The 23,363-nt window shown below is 36.2% G+C and overlaps 1 protein-coding gene across 3 annotated transcripts in view; it reads right to left on the bottom strand.

Moving 5' to 3' along the window:
- The window catches only part of AP3S1 (adaptor related protein complex 3 subunit sigma 1), a 69,898-nt gene that overhangs the window by 40,888 nt on the left and 5,647 nt on the right, over window positions 1–23,363 (bottom strand). For 2 of the 3 annotated variants that reach the window (XM_060008991.1, XM_060008992.1), the window contains exons 2-3: window positions 4,519–4,610; window positions 1,059–1,170 (exon numbers count right to left, since the gene is read on the bottom strand). The exons of the other annotated variant lie outside the window; for it this stretch is intronic. In XM_060008991.1, the coding sequence (XP_059864974.1) occupies window positions 1,059–1,170; window positions 4,519–4,610 (204 nt within the window). The remainder of the gene's footprint in view (window positions 1–1,058; window positions 1,171–4,518; window positions 4,611–23,363) is intronic. 3 annotated transcript variants of the gene reach the window in all.

Here is a 23,363-nt window from a genome sequence, read left to right on the forward strand (position 1 = left end):
TGGAAAATAGATACTGTTTCCCTCCAAAGCAAAGGGTAAGTTTATCTATACTTTGCTTGGAAGATATTCTCTTCCTCCAGGACATGGGCAGATATGCTTCGTGTCCGTTATAAAAGATTCCAGTTCACTAAGCTTGGGCTTCCTCTCCTATATCTCAATCTACTGTGTGTGCAGGTCTTACCTGCACCTTATCAAGTCACACTTTAGGAACTGGGACTTGAGTAACCAGTGTAAGCAAATGCTGTCACTTTGACTATTGCTCTGGCTGTCAGAAATAAAGTCCTTTGTTTCTGGCCCCGAAATCTCCCATCTTCTGTCAGCATCCATGAAACTGTGGTAGTTAAACTTGTTAGCTTGCAGGTAGAGTAAAATCTCAGACCACTGAAAGTTTTTGACAAAATCTCCAATGAATAGGGAGTGGGAATGAGAGATTACTGCAACCGGATTGGTAGAAGTAGGTATAGTTTGAGAACATGAGATAAAGTCTGGAGATGTTTTAGAAGAGAAAAAGGTCTGGAAAATGTAATGAGAAGCAAAGAGAACACCCTCCAGACTCAATGGCATGAAGAAAGCGAAAGAGAAGACTGCTACTGCTTGCGAGGGTGGCAGGTAGTTTCATCAGGGAAGCCAGATTTAACCTACAGCAAAAAAGGTGAAGATAATATTAACAGAAGAGGTTGAAGATAAGGAGAAATTTGCTGATGACTGACCTTGAGTTCCAGGGCCATTATGAAAGATTTTTAGGAGACAGAAAGGGGTGAGTTTGGGGGTTAGATCTGGATACATATGGTAAAAGACCTACGAGTGTTGGGGTTTTTGTGTGACTTACATGAACAGGAAAAAAGGGCATGAGGAAATTAGTTGCAGTTAGTCTTAATTAGATTAAATGACTCTGTGCTACATCCCTCATCCCTCTTTTATCCACCCAACATCTACTATGGAACACTTATTTCTTACCAAACAAAACATCATTTTAGAAAATTTAGAACACAGAAGTTTTAAAAAATTGAAATGCCAAAATTGTTGTTTAATACAGTAAGAGGCAAGTGTTAACTTACTTGAATTAGATCTAAAATGCCAAGTTCACTTTCTGAAGAATCCACACAGAAGACAAAATATAATGTTGCATAATGTCTATAAATCAGTTTGTTGTCAGATCCTCCAATTAATCTAAATGACAAAACAAAACAATTGGAATGTTATAGCTACAAAATAAAAAACATTTTCATTAGTTCAAGAAAACTGACAATTTGTTTAAAACCTTCTACAAAAGGAAAGGTAACATTTAATGACACAGCATTCAAGTGAACTAGATGGTTGTTTTCTTCAGAGAAGTCAAGTAAAAGATGCCGATGCTTAATATTAGTTCATTCATTCATTCAATTATTTACTGAGTACTTACTATGTGCCAGGTACTGAGAGTGGGTAAGGAGAAATAAACAAACAAAGAAAATATTATCAGAGTGGAAGGGACTACCTAGAGAATCAAAAGAGGATGATGCCACATTGATGGGTTTGCTACTTCCTATTGGGTGTTAAAAGAGTTGATGTTTAGGCTGAGATCTAATGATAAGGAACGTGCCATGAAAAAATTTAGAGAAGAGCATTTCAGGCAAAGGTAAACTAATAAAAAGGCAATTTCATCAAGAACGAAATATCTGTGTTCAAGAAAGAAAAAGAAGGCCTGCGATCAATGAAAGATTAGTAAGCAATTAGGTCAGAGAAGTAGGCAGAAATGAGATCATAGGGCATTTTTAAGAGCTTACTAGATTTAACTCCATAGGTCACAGTAAGTTACACAGCTTAACACTGATTATCAACTAGGAAAAAAAAATGACATTTCTTCTTAAGTTTTGGACATATTTACCATCAAGATCTTCTCCAAAAACACATTTTGTTTTGGAATATAAATGCAAGAAAACTGAGCTAAGAGATACTCAATCCTTTTGCCAAATATTTTTATTTATGTTGACTGGAATTTCAGCATTTTAAAAATAATAATTCAGGGATCATTACAAACACCTTTTATTTTTCTAAATACAGTTTAACTGTTCCATAGTTAAGTTTACAACAATTCATTCACCTTCTCAAAAGACCCTTTAACACTAATGAAACATAAAAAAATCAAGGCTAAGTGTAATCAGAGCTAACTGAACATTCAAACAAGACAAAGGAAAGTAACACCTATTTCTTTTTTTTTTTTTTTTTTTTGGCTGCGCTGGGCAGCATGTGGGATCTTAGTTCCCGATCAGGGATCAAATCCATGCCCCCGGCCGTGGAAGCATGGAGTCTTAACCACTGGACTGCCAGGGAAGTCCCTATTTGTCACTCAATAAAAGTAATACTAAATTCACAAGTTTTGTAGAAACAACTTCTCTACATACACACTCATTATTTTTTATTACTTTATATCCTCTAATACCAAAAGTGAAAATGATCTTTGACAAGAATTAAAAACTCCTACTATCTAGAAAAGGTATGCAATTTAAAAATATGTACAAGCACTTTAAAGATTCTCTGAGTTGTATTTATAGACTATCACTGCAACTGTTCCTTAAAAGGGACAAAAGCAGCAACAGCAGACTTTACTTCATCCTGAATCTGCAATTTAGTGATTATCTTAAATTTTTGTTTGGATCTGCTTTAAAAGAAGACCAAATTTTTGAAAACTGTAAGTTTCAAAATGGCAATTAGGGCTTCCCTGGTGGCACAGTGGTTGAGAGTCCGCCTGCTGATGCAGGGACACGGGTTCGTGCCCCGGTCCGGGAAGATCCCACATGCCGCGGAGCGGCTAGGCCCGTGAGCCATGGCTGCTGAGCCTGCGTGTCCGGAGCCTGTGCTCCACAACAGGAGAGGCCACAGCAGTGAGAGGCCCGCATACCGCAAATTAAAAAAAGGCAATTAAAGTTATTAAAAGAAAACAAAATATTAATATGAGTACACGTTTTGTTATAATTTCATCTTTATACTATAGTACAATACTGATACAAATTCTCGTATAGAATGCAATACACGACATAAAAGCTACAGAATTTTAAAAATCCTTAGTCCAAATATCTTATTTAACATAAGAAGAGAAAACTGAGGTACAAAGAATTTAAGTGACCTAACCAAGAAAACCAGCTTGTTAGTAACAAAAACTAGGACTAAACCAGATGTGTAGCCTCATCTCTGATGCAATATTTGCTTTCTACTTTTTGTAAGGTTGGAAAAGAATAATTACAAACTCAAGTCATACTTCCTAGTTCAAACAGTGCCCTGGTTAGACTAATCAATTTCTTGCGCTGTGCTGGGTGATTAATTTCCTATGAGGTTAGAAGATTAAGGAGCTGAGATAAAGGAAAACGATGGTAATGGCAAACACAACTCAACTACAGTTTAAGAGAGATAAGTAAAGTACAATTAAAATACAAAAACAGAAAGCAAGTACATCTGTCTCAACTATTAAATTGGAGGCCTCGAGTTAACAGCAAAATTTACAAATCATAGGTGTGTATTTGCAAATTTAAGAGCAGTATGATATAACCTTTCAAGAAATGCAAGTAAACTTTCTACATGATAAAAAGTAATTTATAGTCAGGTAAGAATGAATTCTGTATTATGAAAACTGTTTTCCATAATATGCATCATACACCTTAAAAATACAGAAAAGTGTAGGTTTCTCAGACTAATCTCTGATTATTCATAATGAGGTTCAGCTAAAGTTTAGTTTTTGAATTGTCACTGAGGAAATATCTTGTTAAGAAATTAAACATATAAACACGGGAAGGAATGTTTATGAAACTATATGAGAACAAATTATTTTCATGAAACCCATTAATTTAAAACTATTTACAATAGTTGGCAAACTAATCATAAGCAATTTTTATTTATTCATTTTAAAAATAGAAAAGTCTTAGCTGAATTCGAATCTGTCTATCTAGACACACACATATATTTGAAAAGCAGACGTCAGAATTGCTCATAATATAAAATAAAGGGTGCTATCTAAATTCTTAGGAAAACAGGTCCATTCACCCTAAGGAGTAGTCTGTAGCCATTAAAAAGAATGAGTTTGCTTTAGATGGGTTTATATGCAGAGTTTTTCAAAGTATAAGTGCAAACAAGCAACACGAAAACCAGCATACATGTGTGATCCCGTAAGTAAAAATTTTTAAGGTTATACTTTTATATGTTAGTGCAAAATTAATTTTCTAGAAGGATACACAAGAAACTGGGAAGAAGGACTAAAGCTGGAGGAGGAAGACTTGGTCTACAATTTATACTTCCATGTAATGTTTGAATTTTTGCCATATGAATGTATTACCTTTATATAAAATGCCTTTATAAATTTTTAAAAGAAAAAGATTAAATATCTTCAAAAAATTATTTAAGTTAGATTTATAGTTAAGATAAATGGTAGTTAATTCCCCCAATCCAATTAATCAAATTAGGAAATTTTAAGATAAAACGATTAAACAGTATATATTTTATTCATATAGTCAAAGATTAGAAATGTCCATGAAATGCTTTACTTACAATCCTCCTTCTAGGAAATTACAAACATTTTCATCTCTCTTAGATACCAAATGGAATGTCTCCCTGATGATTTGCTGTTGTGTATCTTCACTCTGAGAAAGAATAATTCATATATGTTAGGATCTAATTTCTAGGTTTAACAGCATTATAAGAATTAAAAAAATAAAAGGTAGTAGTATCTGTCTGGGAAATTCATCTAAGAGCGCAGTCCTTGGAGAACTAACCTATCATACCTTAAAAGAAACAAAACCCAACATTTTTAAATTAAAAACAAAACAAAAAATCAGCACTTTATATAGTTTACCACTTCACTAAAACTTATTTCTCAGCTTCAGAAACCAACAAGAAAAATATCAGACACATGAATTATAGACACTAGTAAAAGGAACACTAGATATTAACTAGTCAAAGCCCGTTGTTTTACAAATGAGTAAATTGAAATAAAGAGATGAAGTTATAAATAATTCACGTAGCTAATCTATATTTTAATGGAAGAAAGTACAGAAGTTTGGAGCTTCCAATTAAGTAAGTTTAAATGCAAATTGAAGTAAGAGTCTATCCATCTTACTCATTTTTATATAAGCGCTGCCTAAAACTAAGAATTGATTCACTAATATTTATTAAATTCACCAAGCAATTCATATCCCAGTAAAAAAGAGTCAGCTTCTCAAACACTGCAATAGAAAACTGGGCAAAATCATGAACAAGAATTTCACAGGAAAGAAAATATGATGGTCCATAAACAAATAAAAAGATGGTAAACCTCATTAGTAATGAAGTGAAACACAAGTTAAAGTAACAATGAAATAACTCCACATGTACCATATTAGCAAAAATGTAAAATTATGACGCTACCAAATGTTGACAAAGATGTGGAGTCAAAGAAAATCATCCTACCAGTGGGAAGGTAAGTGGTATAACCACTTGGGCAAAAAGTTTTACAGTCCAGCACTCACTCCTAGGTACAATGATAACCCAAGTGAAACCATTGTTTTTGAAGGTCAAAAACAATAGAAAATTGGCCAACTACACATATATAATAAATTCTTAACCTGTATACCAAGAAGCACAAAGAAGAATGTTCATAAAAGCACCATAACAACAACAAAAAGCTGAAAACAACCCAAATGTCCAACGACATATAAATTATGGTACGCTTTTTTTTAAATTAATTAATTAATTTTTGGCTGCATTGGGTCTTCGTTGCTGCATGCAGCTTTCTCTAGTTGCGGCGAGTGTTGCGGTGCGTGGGCTTCTCATTGCGGTGGCTTCTCTTGTTGTGGAGCATGGACTCTAGGCATGCGGGCTTCCGTAGTTGTGGCTCGTGGGCTCTAGAGCGCAGGCTCAGTAGTTGTGGTGCACGGGCTTAGTTGCTCCACGATATGTGGGATCTTCCCGGACCAGGGCTCGAACCCATGTCCCCTGCATTAGCAGGCGGATTCTTAACCACCGTGCCAACAGGGAAGTCCCCGTGGTATGCTTATAAAATAGAATCCTATAAGCAGTAAAAATTAAATCAGTATATTATACACATCAATATGAATGATTCTCAAAAGTTTATTGTGGAAAAAAAGAGTTACCACAGCTCAAGTTGCCATTAAAAAAATACCATAGACTGATGGTTTAACTAACAGAAATTTATTTTCTCACAATTCTGGAGGCTAAAGGTTCAAGACTGAGGTGCCAGCATAGTTGGGTTCTGGTGAGTGATCTCTTCTTGGCTGGAAGACAACCACCTTCTCTCTGTGTCCTTACATGTCCTTATGGGGAAAAACAGCAAGAACAGGTTCTCTGGTACCTCTTCTGGTAAGGGCACTAATCACATCATGAGGTCCCCACCCTCATAATCTCATCTAAACCTAATTATCTCCCAAAGTTCCAATCCCAAACACCATCAAATTGAGGGTTAGGGCTTCAACATGTGGATTTGGGGGGTACACAATTCACTCTACAGCAGGGGGAAAAAGTTAAGTACCAGAATGATATGTAATCATTCCATTCCATTCCATTCCATTCCATTCCATCCAGTATAAAATTCAAAAACAGGCAAAACTAAATATTACGTAGTGACAGAAATTTGGGGGTGATAAAAATAAAACTATAAAGAAAATCATGGAAATGATTAACAAATTTCAAAGGATTAGTTTCAAAGGAAGAAACAAAACTGTCAGTCACAGATGAAAAGATTTTCCACATAGAAAATCTAACATAATTTACACAGAAGTGTTGTAATTAGTAAAAGGTTTTAATAAGAACACCAAGAAAGACATTATATAAAATTCTACTGCCATTCTAACCTTCTGCAAGTATGAGTTGTAAAATATAATTTTAAAAAGATACCATCAAAAACCATGCAGTACCTAGGAATAAAGGAAACAACAATTTAAAAATGCAAGAGAAAAATGTAAAACTTTACTGAAAAAATTAAAGAATACCTAATAAAAAATGTACAATGCTTATAGATTGAATGATTCAATATTATAAAGATACTCAATCTCCCCAAAATGCTCCAAAGACTTAAGGCAATTCTAATCAAAATCCCAACAAGGGTGTAGGGGGAGAACTTGAAAATGGGATTATGACTCCAAATATGACTCCTCTCATGACTTACATATGAAATCAGAGGACTAGAATAACAAGACACTCTCAAGTGGAATATAAGAGGACCTGCTGACCAGATTAAGAATTGTTGTAAAGCCACAGTAATTAAGGCAAGATATTGGTGCAGAAATAGGGAAATTGACTGATGGAACCAGAAACACACCCACATATAAATATAGTTATTTAATTTAAAACAGAATACTCACTGCAGATTAGCAAGGATGGAAGGGCATTTCCATAAATGGTGCCAGGATAAAAATTTTTCTTTTTGTTCTAATACAATGAACTTCTAGCTCTCACGTACTCAAAAATCAATCCCAGATTGATTAAAAATAAATGTCAATGGTGAAGCTACAAAAATTTAAAAATATAATACAGAAGAATATCTTTATAACATTGTAATAGTGTTGGACTTTCAAATAAGACACAAATAACAATAACCATAAAGGAAAAGGTTGGCAAATATGATGACATCAAAACTAAGCACTTTTTTTTTTAACTTTTTAAATTTATTTATTTTATTTTATTTTTAGCTGCGTTGGGTATTTGTTGCTGTGTGTGGATTTTTTTCTGGTTGTGGCAAGTGTGGGCTACTCTTTGTTGCGGTGCATGGGCTTCTCACTGCGGTGGCTTCTCTTGTTGTGGAGCATGGGCTCTAGGCGTGCAGGCTTCAGTTGCTCCACTGCATGTGGGATCTTCCCAGACCAGGGCTCAAACCCGTGCCCCCTGCATTGGCAGGAGGATTCTTAACCACTGTGCCACCAGGGAAGCCCAGTAAGCACTTTTAATGCTCAAATGACACCAGAAAAAAGAATTAAGAGAGCTACAAACATGACAAACATATCTGTAATACATAAAAACTGACAAAGGAATAGTTGCTAGCATACATAAAGAACACTTAAATGCCAGTAAGAAAAAGATAAACATCCCAATAGAAAAATGACTTGGCAAAATATAAGACCTGGAATACATCAAACTAAAAAGTTTCTGTATAACAAAGAAAACCATCAACAAATAGGTAACCTGCTGAATGGAAGAAAATATCTGCAAATTGTATATCTGATAAGAGGTTAATATCCAAAATATATAAAGAACTTATACAACTCAGTAGCAAAAATACAGAAGCACTCCAATTTAAACAATTAGGACAGAAAATCTAAATAGAGATTTTTCCAAGGAAGACATACAGATGGCCAAAAGGTACATGAAAAGATGCTCAACACCACTAATCATCAGGGAAATGCAAATTAAAACCACAATGAAGTATCACTTCACACCTATTAGAATGGTTATTATAAAGATGCTAAAAATAATGAGTATTGGCGAGGAGGTGGACAAAATGGAACGCTTGTGTATGTTGGTGGGAATGTAAATTGGTGCAGCTGCTATGAAAACCAGTATGGACGTTCCTCAAAAAATTAAAAATAGAACTACCACATGACCCAGCAATTCCATTTCCAAGTTTTTATCTGAAGAAAATGAAAATACTAACTTGAAAAGATAAAAACACTCTCATGTTCATTAGGACATTATACACAATAGCCAATATATGGGAACAACCTAAGTGTCCAACGGTGTCCATGGATGGGTAAAGAAAATAAAATGTGATGTATATAAAGGCAAACCTTGGAGATACTGAAGGTTTGGTTCTAGACCACAATAAAGCAAATATAATAAAGGGAGTCACATGAATATTTTGGTTTCCCAGTGAGTATATGTTATGTTTAAGCTATACAGTAGTCTACTAAGTGTGCAACAGCATTATGTCTAAAAAAATGTACATACCTTAATTTAAAAATACTTTATTGTTAAAAAATGCTAACTATCATCTGAGCTTTCCATGAATCATAATCTTTTTGCTGGTGGAGGGTCTTGCCTCAGTGGCTGCTGACTCCTCAGGACGGTGGCTGCTAAAGGTTGGGGTGACTGTGCCAATTTCTTAGAATATGACAACAGTAAAGTCTGCCTCGTTGATGGACTCTCCCTTTCATAAAGAAGGAATCATGCAATGCTGCTTGATAGCATTTTACCCACAGGAGAACTTCTTTCAAAATTGGAGTCAGTCCTCTCAAACCCTGCAAATACTTTATCAACTAAGTTTATGAATTATTCTAAGTCCTTTGTTGTCATAACAACAACCTTTACAGAATCCTCACCAGGAGTAGATTCTATCTCAAGAAATCACTTCTTTGGTCATCCTTAAGAAGCAACTCCTCATCCACTCAAGTTTTTTATCATGAGACTGCAGCAATTCAGTCACATCTTCAGGCTCTGCTTCTAATTCTAGTTCTCTTGCTATTTCCACCACAGCTACAGTTACTTCCTCCACTGAAGCCTTGAATCCCTCCCCTGCAAGTCATCCATGAAGGCTGGAATCAACTTCTTCCAAACTCCTGTGAATGTTGATATTATGATCTCTTCTCATGAATCATAACGTTCTTACTGGCATCTAGAATGGTGAGTCCTTCCCAGGTTTTCAACTGACTTTGCTCAGATCCATCAGAGGAATCACCATCTATGGCAGCTATAGCCTTACAAAATGTATTTCTTAAAGAAGAAGAGTTGAAAGTCAAAATGACTCCTTGATCTGTGGGCTGCAGAATGGACACTGTATTAGCAAGCATGAAAATAACATGAATCTCACTGTACATCTCCATCACAGCTCTTGGGTAACCAGCTGCACTGTCAATGAGCAGTAATATTTTGAAAGGAATCTTTTTTTTTCTGGACTGTAGGTCTCAACAGTGGGCTTAAAATAAATTCAGTAGACCATGTTGTAAATAGATGTGCTGTCATCTGGCTTTGTTGTTCCATTTATAGAACACAAGGAGAGGAGCACAATTTTAGAATAACATTAGCATAATTCTTAAGGGCCCTAGGATTTTTGGAGTGGTAAATGAGCACTGGCTTCAACAAAGTCACCAGCTACATTGGCCCCCAACAAAAGTGTCAGCCTATCCTTTGAATCGTTGAAGCCAGGCGCGTCCTAGATGGCATCTTCTTCCAACAGAAGGCTCTTTTGTCTACACTGAAAATCTGTTGTTTAGTACAGTCACCTTCGTTCATTATCTTAGTTAGATCTTCGGGACAACTCAGTGTAGTTTCTACATCAGCATCTGATGCTTCAACTTGCACTTTCATGTTATGGAGATGGCTTCTTTCCTTAAACCTCTGCTAGCTTCAAACTTTTCTTCTGCAGCATCCTCACCTCTCTCAGCCTTCATATAGAGTTGAAGAGTTAGCACCTTGCTCTGGACTAGGCTTTGGCTTAAGGGAACGTTATGGCTGGTTTGACCTTTTATTCAGACCACTAAGCTTTCTTCACATCAGCAATAAGGCTGTTTCACTTTCTTATCATCCGTGTGCTCACTGCAGTAGCACTTTTAATTTCCTTCAAGAACTTTTCCTTTGCATTCACAGCTTGGCTAACCGGTGCAAGAGGCTAAGCTTTCAGCCTCCCTTAGCTTTCAACATGCCTTCCTCACTAAGCTTAATCATATCTTGCTTTTCATTTAAAGTGAAAAACATGCAACTCCTCCTTTCACTTGAACTTAGAGACCACTTCAGATTATTAACTTGTCTAATTTCAATATTGCTGTGTCTCAGGGAACAGGGAGGCCCAAGAAGTGGGAGAGAGATAGGGGATTGGCTAGTGTGTGGAGCAGTCAGAACACACACATTTGGTTCGCTCTCATGTGTGTGTGGTTCGTGGCATTCCAAAACAATTACAACAGTAACATCAATGATCACTATCACAGATCACTGTCACAAAGATAATAATAATGAAAACTTTTGAAATATTGTGAGAATTACCAAAATATGACATAGAGGCACAAGTGAGCAAATGCTGTTAGAAAAAATGGCGTCAATAGACTTGGCTCGAGGCAGGGCTGCCACAAATCTTCAATCTGTAAAAAATACAGTATCTGTAAAGTGCAATAAAGCAAAGTGCAATAAAATGAGGTATGCCTGCAAATTTGTGTTGTTTTTAAGTCACTGAGTTTGTGGTCATTTGTTAGAGCAGCAGTATAAGTGAATACCAGGCCATACTGAAAACGGGGGGTTAAGAAAATGTCAACAAGCCAGATGTTGAAATCCCTAGTCCTTTTCTTCAATCAGTTTCCAGAATTCCTACAGTTAGGCCTTCGTCAGCCTCCAGGCTAAAGCCTGGAACAAACTTCTCCAGGAACTGTACCTAGATCTAAAGTTAATGACATTGGAGGTTCCAACTTCGGCAGAAACTGTTATCTGTTCACCAAACTCTACTCCCCAAGCACACAATTCAAGAATATTTTCCACTCTCCCTTGAATTTAAGGGAGCCATACAACTCAGTTTTGGACAATGTGATGTGGTAGGCAGTTGCAGTGGTATACCAGAGCTGGCACAATTGAAAACAACAGTGCGTTATCTCTTCCCATTTCTGCATTCAGTCACATGATGTCACTACATCATGCTGGTAGCATGAAACTGACCATAATGGAGTACTTACATCATGTAGCCAATACTACAAAACAGAGTTCTTTCCTCCCAGGTGAGCCAGTTGTTAAAAATACACTGTCCATGTACCTACTGGTCATCTGTATGTCTTCTTTAAATGCAAATCAAAACTATAGTGAAGTACCACCTCACACCAGTCAGAATGGCCATCACTAAAAAGTCTACAAATAACAAATGCTAGAGAGGGTGTGGAGAAAGAGGAACCCTCCTATAGTGTTGGTGCCAATGTATTGATAAGCTGGTGCAGCCACTATGGAGAACAGTACGGAGGTTCCTCAGTAAACTAAAAATAGAATTACCATATGATCCAACAATCCCACTCCTGGACATATACCTGGACAAAACTGTAAGTCAAACAGATACATGCGCCCGTATGTTTATAGCAGCACTATTCACAATAGCCCAAACATGGAGACAACCTAAATGTCCATGGACAGATGAATGGATAAAGAAGACGTGGTACATATACACAATGGAAAAATACTCAGCCATAAAAAGAACAAAATAATGCCATATGCAGCAACATGGATGCAACAAGAGATTATCATACTAAGTGAAGTCAGAAAGAGAAAGACAAATGATATGATATCACCATATGATATCACTTATATGTAGAATCTAAAGTATGGCACAAATGAACCTATCTACAAATCAGAAACAGTTTCACAGACATAGAGAACAGACCTGTGGTTGCCAAGGGGGAGGTGGGTGGGGGAGGGAAGTACTGGGAGTTTGGGATTAGCAGATATAAACTACTATATATAGAATGGATAAACAAGCTCCTACTGTATAACACACGGAACTATATTCAATATCCTGTGATAAACCATAATGGAAAAGAATGTAAGAAAAAGAATGTCTACATGTGTTTAACTGTGTCACTTCACTGTACAGCAGAGACTGGCACAAAATTGTAAATCAACTATACTTCAAAAAAAACTTCTTTTAATTTTAAAAATATAAATTTTTTTTAAAAAAAAATAGACCATCTAGGGGCTTCCCTGGTGGCGCAGTGGTCAAGAATCCTCCTGCCAATGCAGGGGACACATGTTCAAGCCCTGGTCCGGGAAGATCCCACATGCTGCGGAGCAACTAAGCCCGTGTGCCACAACTACTGAGCCTGTGCTCTAGAGCCCGTGAGCCACAACTACTGAGCCCACATGCCACAACTACTGAAGTCCGTGTGCCTAGAGCCTGTGCTCTGCAACAAGAGAAGCCACCGCAACGAGAAGCCTGCGCACCGCAACAAAGAGTAGCCCCTGCTCGCTGCAACTAAAGAAAGCCCGCATGCAGCAATGAAGACCCAATGCAGCCAAAAATAAATAAATAAAATAAATTAAAGAAAACAATGTACCATCTAAGCCTCACTCATAAAAATTCCTGCACAATCTTCCATGTTAACTAGATGCAGAAGTTCCATTAACATCATCTCCAGTATGACAAATAAATGCCCACAAAGAAGGTTCTGGCTGATCAGAAACACCAATACTATACTTTATGTGAGTGAGAAATATTCTTTTATTGTGTTAAGGTACTAAGACTGGGGGGATTGTTGTTACAGCAATTGTTACCCTAGCTAAACTGCCTAGCCACACTGTCTCAAGTAAAGCTCATACAGATAACTTCTACTCATGGATTCAGCGTTTCCAATTAGTTTTCAGTATCCTATCTTTACACAGAAGTCAACCAAAGATTAGTGGACATCGGAAGACAGCTCGAACATAAAAGCTAAGGACAAAAGTAGGGGAGAAAAGCAACTGAGAGGAAACAAACCAAGTAGGAAGAAGAAAAATTTTAAGTATATATCATTAATACCAGAGAGATAAGAAAAGATAATCCAACTAGGAAACAGGAACAGCATAACACAAAACAGTAACATTCAGAAAATTTTTTAAAAGAGTTCACGTAAATTAAAAATATACAGAGAAATTTTAAAATTTGGGGGAAAGGATGGAAAATAAAGTGAGAAAATCATTCAAAAAATAGGACCAAAGGGCGGAAAGACAGAAAATAGAAGAGAAAGGATAACAAAAGTAGGACAACAGTCCAGAGGAATGCTGAATAAAAGGAGATTCAAAAAGAGAAGAGAGCAAACTGAGAAATCTTTCAAGGAAAGAAAACAAGAACTTCCAGAATTAAAGAGCCCATCAAGGATCCAGCACAACTAATGAAAACAGACTCAGGGCCAGGGTCTATGAAACTTTAGAAATTGCTGACAAACAGGACTCTACATATTTTCTGGACAGTAAAAACAGATCATACACAAAGAACAGGTAATCAGAATTGCATCAGGCTTTTCGATAACAATACTGGAAACTAAAAGGTAATAGAGCAATGCCACCAAAATTCTGAGGAAAAGTTATTTCCAACCAAGAATTCTACAGGCAGTCAATGTAAAGTTATACTGTTTTCAGACATGCAAGATCTCAAAAAAAATCTACCTCCCATGACCTTTCTCAAGAAGTTAATGGAGGATAACTCCTGTAAGCTACACCATGGTAAGGTAATAAACCAAAAAAATCAAGCAACAAGGGATCCAACACAGGAATAGGCAAAAGGAATACCTAAGATAACAAAGATCCTAATATGACTGCCATAAAACAGGTCCAGATTGGACCTAGTCAAAGGATTCCAGGAGGGATTTCTTCAGGAACATGAAACTGATAGACGATGTATATGACTGAGACAACTGGCAAAGACATGAATTAGTGATAAGTAAATAAAACTTGATCAAAGGAAAAGGCGACTGTATCCGCAAGGAAAATGAAATGTCAGGAAAGGAAAAACTAAGCACAGTTTACAACATGGTTCAGCTGAGGATGTTTACACAAGAAATTAATGTAAACACCAAATACTGATCTAATCAAAATTATGAAGTAACTATGAAAGGACTGGTAGGATACAGATGCTGGGCGGGAGGGGTGGAAAAGGAGTTAAATAATCATTTTCAATAGCAGAAGTCAACAGATCACGCCCACAAGTGAAAAATCAGGCAACAAAACAAGCGTGTTATTTAGAGACATGTAATAATCATTGAGTTATCAAATAAAAGTACGTACCTGTGGGAAGGCAGAAATGAGACCATGTTGTTTTTTCATTATAAACCTTATAAACCTTATAGAACTATTATATTCTTTAACCTATGCTAATGTATAACTTTGATAAGCAAGCTAAAAATAAAAAAGGGAGGGAGGAGAGTATGGATTCTGCAACCAGACTATCGGGATTTATTCCTGACTATGGTCTATATTAACTGGGTGACTTTGAGCAAGTTACTCAACCTCTCTGTGCCGGAGTTTTCCTCATTTGTAGCAAGAATAACAGTATCTACCTCACAGAGTTGTTGTGAAGATTGAGTTAATATATATAAAGCTCTTAAAAACAACAGCTGGCACATAATAAGCATGGATTAACACTGACTTACTTTAGAAAATCTACCTCCAGGCCTTGTTAGAATTCTAATGATAGTGTAAAGGTCTTAGAGGAGTTTTATTTTAAGGAAAGTTATCTTTTTGCATTATATTATTGTTTATAAACAAATAACAGGTTAAATATGCTAAACCTTAATTATGTTTCACTATTTTAACAGTGAAAAGAATTTCTCATATGAACTTCAAGACTGCTACCTGGAATCATCTTTCTTAAAATACCAAGCAATACTCAACTAAGAAAATCAATACTGGTAAGAAGTCTTGAAATTTTAATCAAATAACCAGTCTAAGTTAAGATTAAACAAATTAAGTCTCTGCTTACATAACACAACTTCCCTTTCTTTAAAAATCAATTTAATTTAACAGCTTTCATAAAGAAGCCTGGAGCTTGCCTCAGGCTGATCAGATTTCCTAACACTATGCTTCATAACAAAGGTAAACATACATTTCAGTCCGTCACAACTCCAGGATTACATCAGTCTAAAGACAACTAGAGTTACATAAAGGCAACAACTTTTATTATTTTAAACTTCTTAATGCATACTGAAAATTAAATTTTAAAAATTCAGTATCCCACTAAACCTTATCTTTTCCTATGTTTCTTCCTTGTTCCTACACATATATCATAAAAGGCAACTTTAAAACCCAAACTTTCCTCTAATCAAACAGTAAATATGTCATTATCCTCTTCCCTCCCTCCCAAACATGAAGAATTTTTTTCTAAAATGCATTCATTCGGGCTTCCCTGGTGGCGTAGTGGTTAAGAATCCACCTGCCAATGCAGGGGACATAAGTTCAAGCCCTGGTCCGGGAAGATCCCACATGCCGCGGAGCAACTAAGCCCGTGAGCCACAACTACTGAAGCCTGCGTGCCTAGAGCCTGTGCTCCGCAACAAAAGAAGCCACCACAATGAGAAGCCCGTGCACCGCAATGAAGAGTAGCCCCTGCTCGCCGCAACTAGAGAAAGCCCGCAAGCAGCAACGAAGACCCAATACAGCCAATAAAAGAAAAAAAAATGCATTCTTCACTCCACTGAATGTTGGAATATCAAGAATTACCAAGATGAAAGAGAAAGTTTCTTTTCCCAAAGAGCTTAAAGCAAGAAATAAAATGAATATAGCTACTTAATATTTTTATTTCATGTTCTATATCTTGCCTTTTTTATATTTCAAAAAAGAAATAGATGTCTTTATAATAAAAGGGGGCAATCCCTGACATAAGAACAGCACAAATAATATACTATAAGAAGGGGAACAAATGATTTTCAGCAGCAAGATTATTTTCAAAGAAAAGTGACAGATATCTAGGAACGGCCTTAAAGAACAGATAGAATTCAGAAATGCAGAGAAGAGGGAATGTGAAGTTACATGATATTGGAGGCAGAAGGAAAAGTTTGGGCCAAAGCATGGAATCAAGAAAGTGAGCAGCATATATGAGGAATAATAATTAGTTAATTTTGCAAAAGGAAGAGGACTGTCTTTTTCCTAAAAGGAAGAGAAGTTTGAAAACTAAGCCTCAGAGCACTCCAACATTTAGGAATCATGAAGAAGAGAAGGCCCCAGCAAAGAAAATTCAGTGGGTTTTTTTTGCCAGACCTCTCCCAAGTAGGAAGTCTGGCTGAAGACTTGATATATGTGAGTAGGCTTCACTTTAGCCTGAGTGTATAAAGAACAAACAGTCATCATGGGGCTACCCTTAAATCCCAAACAACAAGCAGGGAAGAGGGCACCTGCAACAAATTATATTAACACGTGCCCAGATATTTCATTAAATTTCTTTGAACTCTCTGGCATTTTCCCCCACAATGTATAAAACTCTGTTAAAAATACTTAGCACAAGAAAGAAAGCACTCAATAAATGACAGCTATTATTAATACTCTAAAATTAACATCTACCATACTAAAATGTTTCCCACTTTCAGTGGCAAAAACCTTATTATTTAATTTAAATAACAAACAGCTGAGAAGGTGATAGACTGAGAGTTTGAAATATTTAAAGAGAGAGCCTGAACGGTGGTGGAAGCTGAAAGGTCTGAAAACTCAAAAACAAAGTAAAATTTGGGGAGGAAAGTTGGAGTAAGGTATCTAGACAATTCAATGGGAAAAGAATAGTCTTTTCCACAAATGGTGCTAGGAAAACTGAATAGCCACATACATAAAAATAACATTAATCCCTAGCTCACACCCTGCACAAAACTTACTCAAAAAGGATCACAGACCTAAGTGTAAGAAAACTACAAAACTCTTGGAAGGAATTATAGGTACTAACCTATATGACCTTGGATTCGACAAATCTTTCTTAGATGTGCAAAAAAACACAGGCAAAGGAAAAAATACATAAATTGGACGACATCAAAATTAAAAACCTTTGCACTGCAAATGATATCAGCAGGAAAGTGAAAACAACAAAACAGGAAGAAATATTTACAAATCATACATCTGTAAGGTACTTGCATCCAGAGTATATGAAGAACTCTTACAAACTCGATAACAAAAAGACATATAACCCAACTTAAAAATGAGCTAAGGATTTGAAAAGACTTCTCCAAAGATATGCAAACAGTCAATAAGCACATGAAAAGATGCTCACTGTCAGTGTCATTAGGAAAATACAAACCAAAATCACAATGAGATACCATTTGACATTCACCAGGATGGCTAGAATCAAAAAGACATATAATAAAATAACAAGAGTTAATTAGGGACTTCCCTGGTGGTGCAGTGGTGAAGACTCCGTGCTCCCAATGCAGGGGGCCTGGGTTCAATCCTTGGTCAGGGAACTAGATCCCACATGCATGCTGCAACTAAGGAGCCCGTGAGCTGCAACTAAGCAGCTGGCAAGCCACAACTAAGGAGCCGGTAAACTGCAACTAAGGAGTCCACCTGCTGCAATAAAGACCTGGCACAACCAAATAAATAAACAAATATTTTTTTAAAAAAAGAGTTAATGAGGATATGGAGAAATTAGAACCTTCATACATTGCTGATGGGAATGTAAAATGGAATAGACAGTCTGGAGAACAGTCTGGTAGTTCTTTAAACAATTAATAAACAAAGTTACTGTATGACCTAGCAATTCCATTCCTAGATACACACCCAAAAGATGTGAAAATATATGTTCACAGAAAAATTTGTACATGAATGTTCACAGCAGCACTATTCATAGTAGCCAAAAATTAGAAACAATTCAAACATCCATCAACTGATAAAGGGATAAACAAATGTGGTATATCTATACAATGGAATATTACTTGGCCATAAAGAAGAATGCAGTACTGATATGTGCTGTGACATGAGGGAATCTTGAAAGCATCATGCTGAGTGAAAAGCAGCCAACCACAAAAGACTACATATTTCATGATTTCATTTATATGAAATGTCTAGAATAGGCAAATCTAAAGACACAGAAAATAGATCAGTGGTTGCCAGGGGCTGGGGGGAGTACAGATTGGGGAGTGACTATTAATGGGTATGAGGTTTCATTTGGTTTGATGAAAATGTTCTAAACTTAGATTATGGTGATAGTTGCACAACCATGATTACCAAAAACAAAATCATTGAATTGTACACTTTCAATGGGTGAATTTTATAGTATGTGAATTATAAATTATATCTTAAAGTTTTTTTTAAATGTTAGGTGATTCTTTAAAATAAAAAAAAAAAAGCTGGGCAAGTTTTTTAGCTTTCTCCTTAAAACATCTCTCAATGAAACTCTTCTCTGGAAGAATCTTGAAGGACTTTGTATTTTGTAATAAGAAGGAAGTTCATTCCAAAACAAGGTCTACAATTCATTTTGAGGAAATAGAGTATCTGAGAACAATCTCTGGAATGTTCTACAGTCCCTAAGTTACATAATTTTCCAACTAAGGATAGGAATTAGAAAGAAGTAGTAATAATAAAAGTAATAATAATAAAAGTAGTAATCAAAGTTATTATTTATTTAGGTAAAGTATTGAGTCTTTATTATGCATCAGATTTTATAAGTATTTTCTTATTCAATCTTCATTTAAAAAAACATTTTTCAAAACAAAAGTCCACAGTAGAAGTCTAGTTAAATAAATTATGATACACTATACAACAAACTATTATGTGGTCATTAAAAAATTATTTTCTGGATATAACACCAAAAGCACAGGAGAAAAAAAAAAAAAGGTAAGTTGGACCTCACCAAAATTAAAACCTTTTGTGCATCAAAGGACACTATCCTTTGAAAACAGATACCATTCCTTGGGTGAAAAAGCAAACCACTGATTGGGAGAAAATATTTGCAAATCATATATCTGATAAGGGATTGATATCCAGAATGTATAAAGGACAGCTCAACAACAAAAAATCAAACAGCCAGATTATAAAGTGGGCAAAGTACTTAAACAGACATTTCTCCAAAGAAGCTATACAAATGATCAGTAAACACATGAGAAGATGCTCAATGTTACTAGTCAGTAGAGAAATGTATCCTATGACCCGTGTTCATAGCAGCATTATTCACAAGAGCCAGAAAGTGGAAGCAACCCAAGGATCCACTAACAGATAAATGGATAAACAATGTGTGGCACATACATATATACAATGGAATATTATTCAGCCTTAAAAAGGAATGAAATTTTGACACATTCGACAACATAGTTAAACTTTTGACACATTCGACAACATAGTTAAACTTTTGAAGACATCATACTAAGTGAAATAAGCCAGTCATAAAAGGACAAACATTGTATAATTCCTCTTTCATGAGATTCCTAGAGTAGTCAAATTCATTGAGACAGAAAGGAGAATGGTGGTTACCAGTGGCTGGGAGAAGGGGAGAATGGGGAGTTAAGTGTTTAACAGTGTACAAAGTTTCAAGTGGGGAAGATGAAAAAGTTCTGAAGATGGAGGGTTAGTGATGGTTACACAACACTGAGAATTTACTTAATGCCACAGAGCTATATATACTACCTAAAATGGTAAATTTCACATTACATATATTTTAGCACCATAAAAATATTATTTTGTAACAATCACACTAAGATATATTGATGACAGGAAATGGAAGAATATATGTGTGGTGGGATACACTAGCAATCTTCCCCACTTAATTAGACAGCACATAGTAATCAAAACAATTCAGTGGGTCTGACACACAGATAAAGAGCCCTCTCCTTCTGGGTAACAAAGGGAACAGCTTTGATTTGATTTGACAGTTACTGATTCTTGAATTACAAGGCTCGAAGCAAGGCAGGACAGATGTAGATGCTTCGCACAATATTAGAGGTGGTTTAGTGGCTTCACATAAACTTTGCTCATCTATAATCAAGGCTGTGAGGTGTCTGGGAAAAATAAATACTTTTTTTCTTGAGTTGTATTACTTCACAGGTTACTTAGGAAACGAAACCAGCTTGACCACTGGTCTCATCAGTATAGAGGTTACACAGAATTGAGCACTCACTTTTACCTTCATTCACTGGGTTAGCTCTCCTACCTCTCCAAACCAGGTAGAGAAGAAAATAATTGAGCAGAGTCTCATTACTGAGCATCATTGACTCTCCTGCAGAGGCCAGAGGCATTGTTCAATTGTGCAAAATACAAGTAGGATTCAAGGAGAAATACCACTTCTTGTGGAGAGCATGTTAGGGATGATGTCATCAGACTGAAAGATTCGAAGAGACTGTGTGATTTGGCATATGGGCATGATCTGTCCCTGTCTTTCTCTCTGACTTCATCTCTTGCCACTCCTGCCTGTGATCACTCAACTTGCCTTCTTGCTATTCCTCAACACAAATTTCAGACCCATGTGAGGGATCCTGAACCTCTTTCTGCCTGAAACATTCTTTTCTCAGCTGTTCTCAAACACTCCCTCACTTCATTCAGTTCTCTTCTCAAATGTCAGGTTTTTAAAGAGGCTTTCCTTGATGATTTTATTTAAGATAGCCTCTCCTCCATCATTCTCTAGCCCCCTACACTGTTTCATTTTTTTTATAGACTAATCACAGTTGTTACATAATTTGTTTATTGCCTATTTCCTATCACTAGAATGTAAACTCATAGGGCAGGAAGGACATCAGTCTTACTCATTACAATATTAGCAGTGCTTAGAACAGGGGCATACAAACAACAAATAGATATCTGTTGAAGGAATATGGGCAGAGGAAGAGAGCATAGAGAGTGCAATGGACAGGTCAGATAGTATCCAAAAAGGCCACTCCTACTTTCAAAGGACTAAGTCCATATGTGCCTCCCCTTGGAGACTTAAGAACTTAACACCTGATGGCTAGTATACCGGCCTTTACTCCTCCTACACTGCAGTATTCTTGAGCGTTGCTTGATCCTTCAGTAAATAAAGTTGTTTATCCATATTGCAGTTCAAAGGATTTGGTAAGAGGAAGGCTCATAGGGCTGAATGTGTAATTTATCCTAATTTGAGAGTTTTACACAACAAGAAACTGGAAGGGGACTGGCTCCTCGAGGTGGTCTACAACTCAGGATCACCTCGGCTTAGCAGCAGCAGTGAAGAAATCCATACCCCAAAAAGCATAAGGACAACTGCAAGTGTTAAAGGATGAATTCTTTGACTTTATAACAAAAATGAGCAAATATTGCCCTTTGGGATCAAAAAAGGGAAGGGCCCTGATACACTCAGGTTACTTACAGAAGTTAAACTATGTGGGGAAAAAAAAAAAGATATACACAGAGAAAAAAATACATGCAAATTATTAAAGTGCAATTAACATACACTATTGTATTTTTAAACATTTAACAATAGAACAGCCAGACATTAACCAGGTATTTGGTTATCTTAAAGCCACAAATGTTCCATAAATCCAACAACAGCTTCAATGCATTCTTTGTGTTAGTAATGTCTAAAAGGTATATACTCTTCATTGGAATATTCTGGAAGAAAAAATTTAAGAAAAAATAAACAAGAAATACACTATCAATAGTTATCAATGGGTGGTGAAATCAAGGATGTCCCTAGTGATCTTTTTTTTTCTTTGGCCACGCCATGTGGCATGCAGGATCTTAGTTCTCCAACCAGGGATCGAACCTGTGCCCCCTGCATTGGCAGTGCGGAGTCTTAACCACTGCACTGCCAGAGAAGTCCCCCAGTTAACTTAATACTTAAATATTTTCCATGTAATCACAATAAAGAAACTTATTTAAAAATTAAAACAATAAATAATTGAACAATCAACTTTACGAAAGAAACATAATACAGCCACGTTATACAAGACCTTTCTCAGTCCTGAAAGGCAGAGGAATGAACTATAACACTGTCCTATTTATAACCTTTTCCCCCAAACCAAAAAAAAAAATCACTGTAATCGTGAACATTTTATTTCTTCCTTTCAATACAATTTTCAACAGGTTTATTAACCTTAATTTTTTAAAGCAAGTTTTCAAGCATACTACCCAGAAAAATTGTGATTATATTTGAATTTTTCAATGATCCATTGGTGTAAGGAATACCTTGAACTAAGTAAGATCTTTTGTGGCACATGTTCAGAACCACGTATTATCAAGAACCATTCCTGAGAGTAACATCCTCAGAAGCAATCTAAAATTACAGAGGAAAAAACTACCTATTCAAAAGAAATAACGTGAGCTAATGAAGAGAGAATAGTGGACACTTCTTTGCCTACCCACATCCACTCTTCTCTTCCACCTTTCCAACAGAATACCAATTTTCTTCATGTTTCCACCCTCCTCAGCTGCAAGGGTGGATGGATCCCCATTCGTATAAGCTGTTACTGGTCTTGGGTAGAACTAATCAGGCTGAAGGGAAACACACAGCCCAGGATTACAGGAACAGATCACTCTCTCCTTGTGCATTTTATTGATTACAACTGATTTCAAGGAGGAAATCAGCCTTTGGACATCAATTTTTGTGAAGAGGAGGGCAGAGAAAGAGAAAGAAACTGGATCTATGATGAAGTCATTGATTTGCTGAATCAAATAATTTTGTAGTTTGTCTACTAGTCTGCACTTCCTATTCTGTATCCTAACAAAGTTCTTTTTAAGCAAATTTGAGTCAGGTTACATAAAACCCAACTTACTAGCCAAAAGCATCCTAACGCATATGGAAGGAAATCAAATCATTTTGAATTATCTTGTTAACAAAAGTCAAATACTATATGTTAATATGTGTTAATACCTTAATTAATACTTAGAACTGTTGACAACTACGTCTCCATCACAAAAATAAGTTTAAGTATCCCACTTGTCACGTTGTCTTAATAGCTGCCAAAAAAGACATCAGTAAACACCAATGCACCTTTCTTAAAGATTTTTTAAAAAGAAAAAAAGTTATACATACTTACACTTTATATTTTTTATGT

Source organism: Delphinus delphis, chromosome 3 (assembly GCF_949987515.2).
Source record: "Delphinus delphis chromosome 3, mDelDel1.2, whole genome shotgun sequence".
NCBI lineage: Eukaryota > Metazoa > Chordata > Mammalia > Artiodactyla > Delphinidae > Delphinus > Delphinus delphis.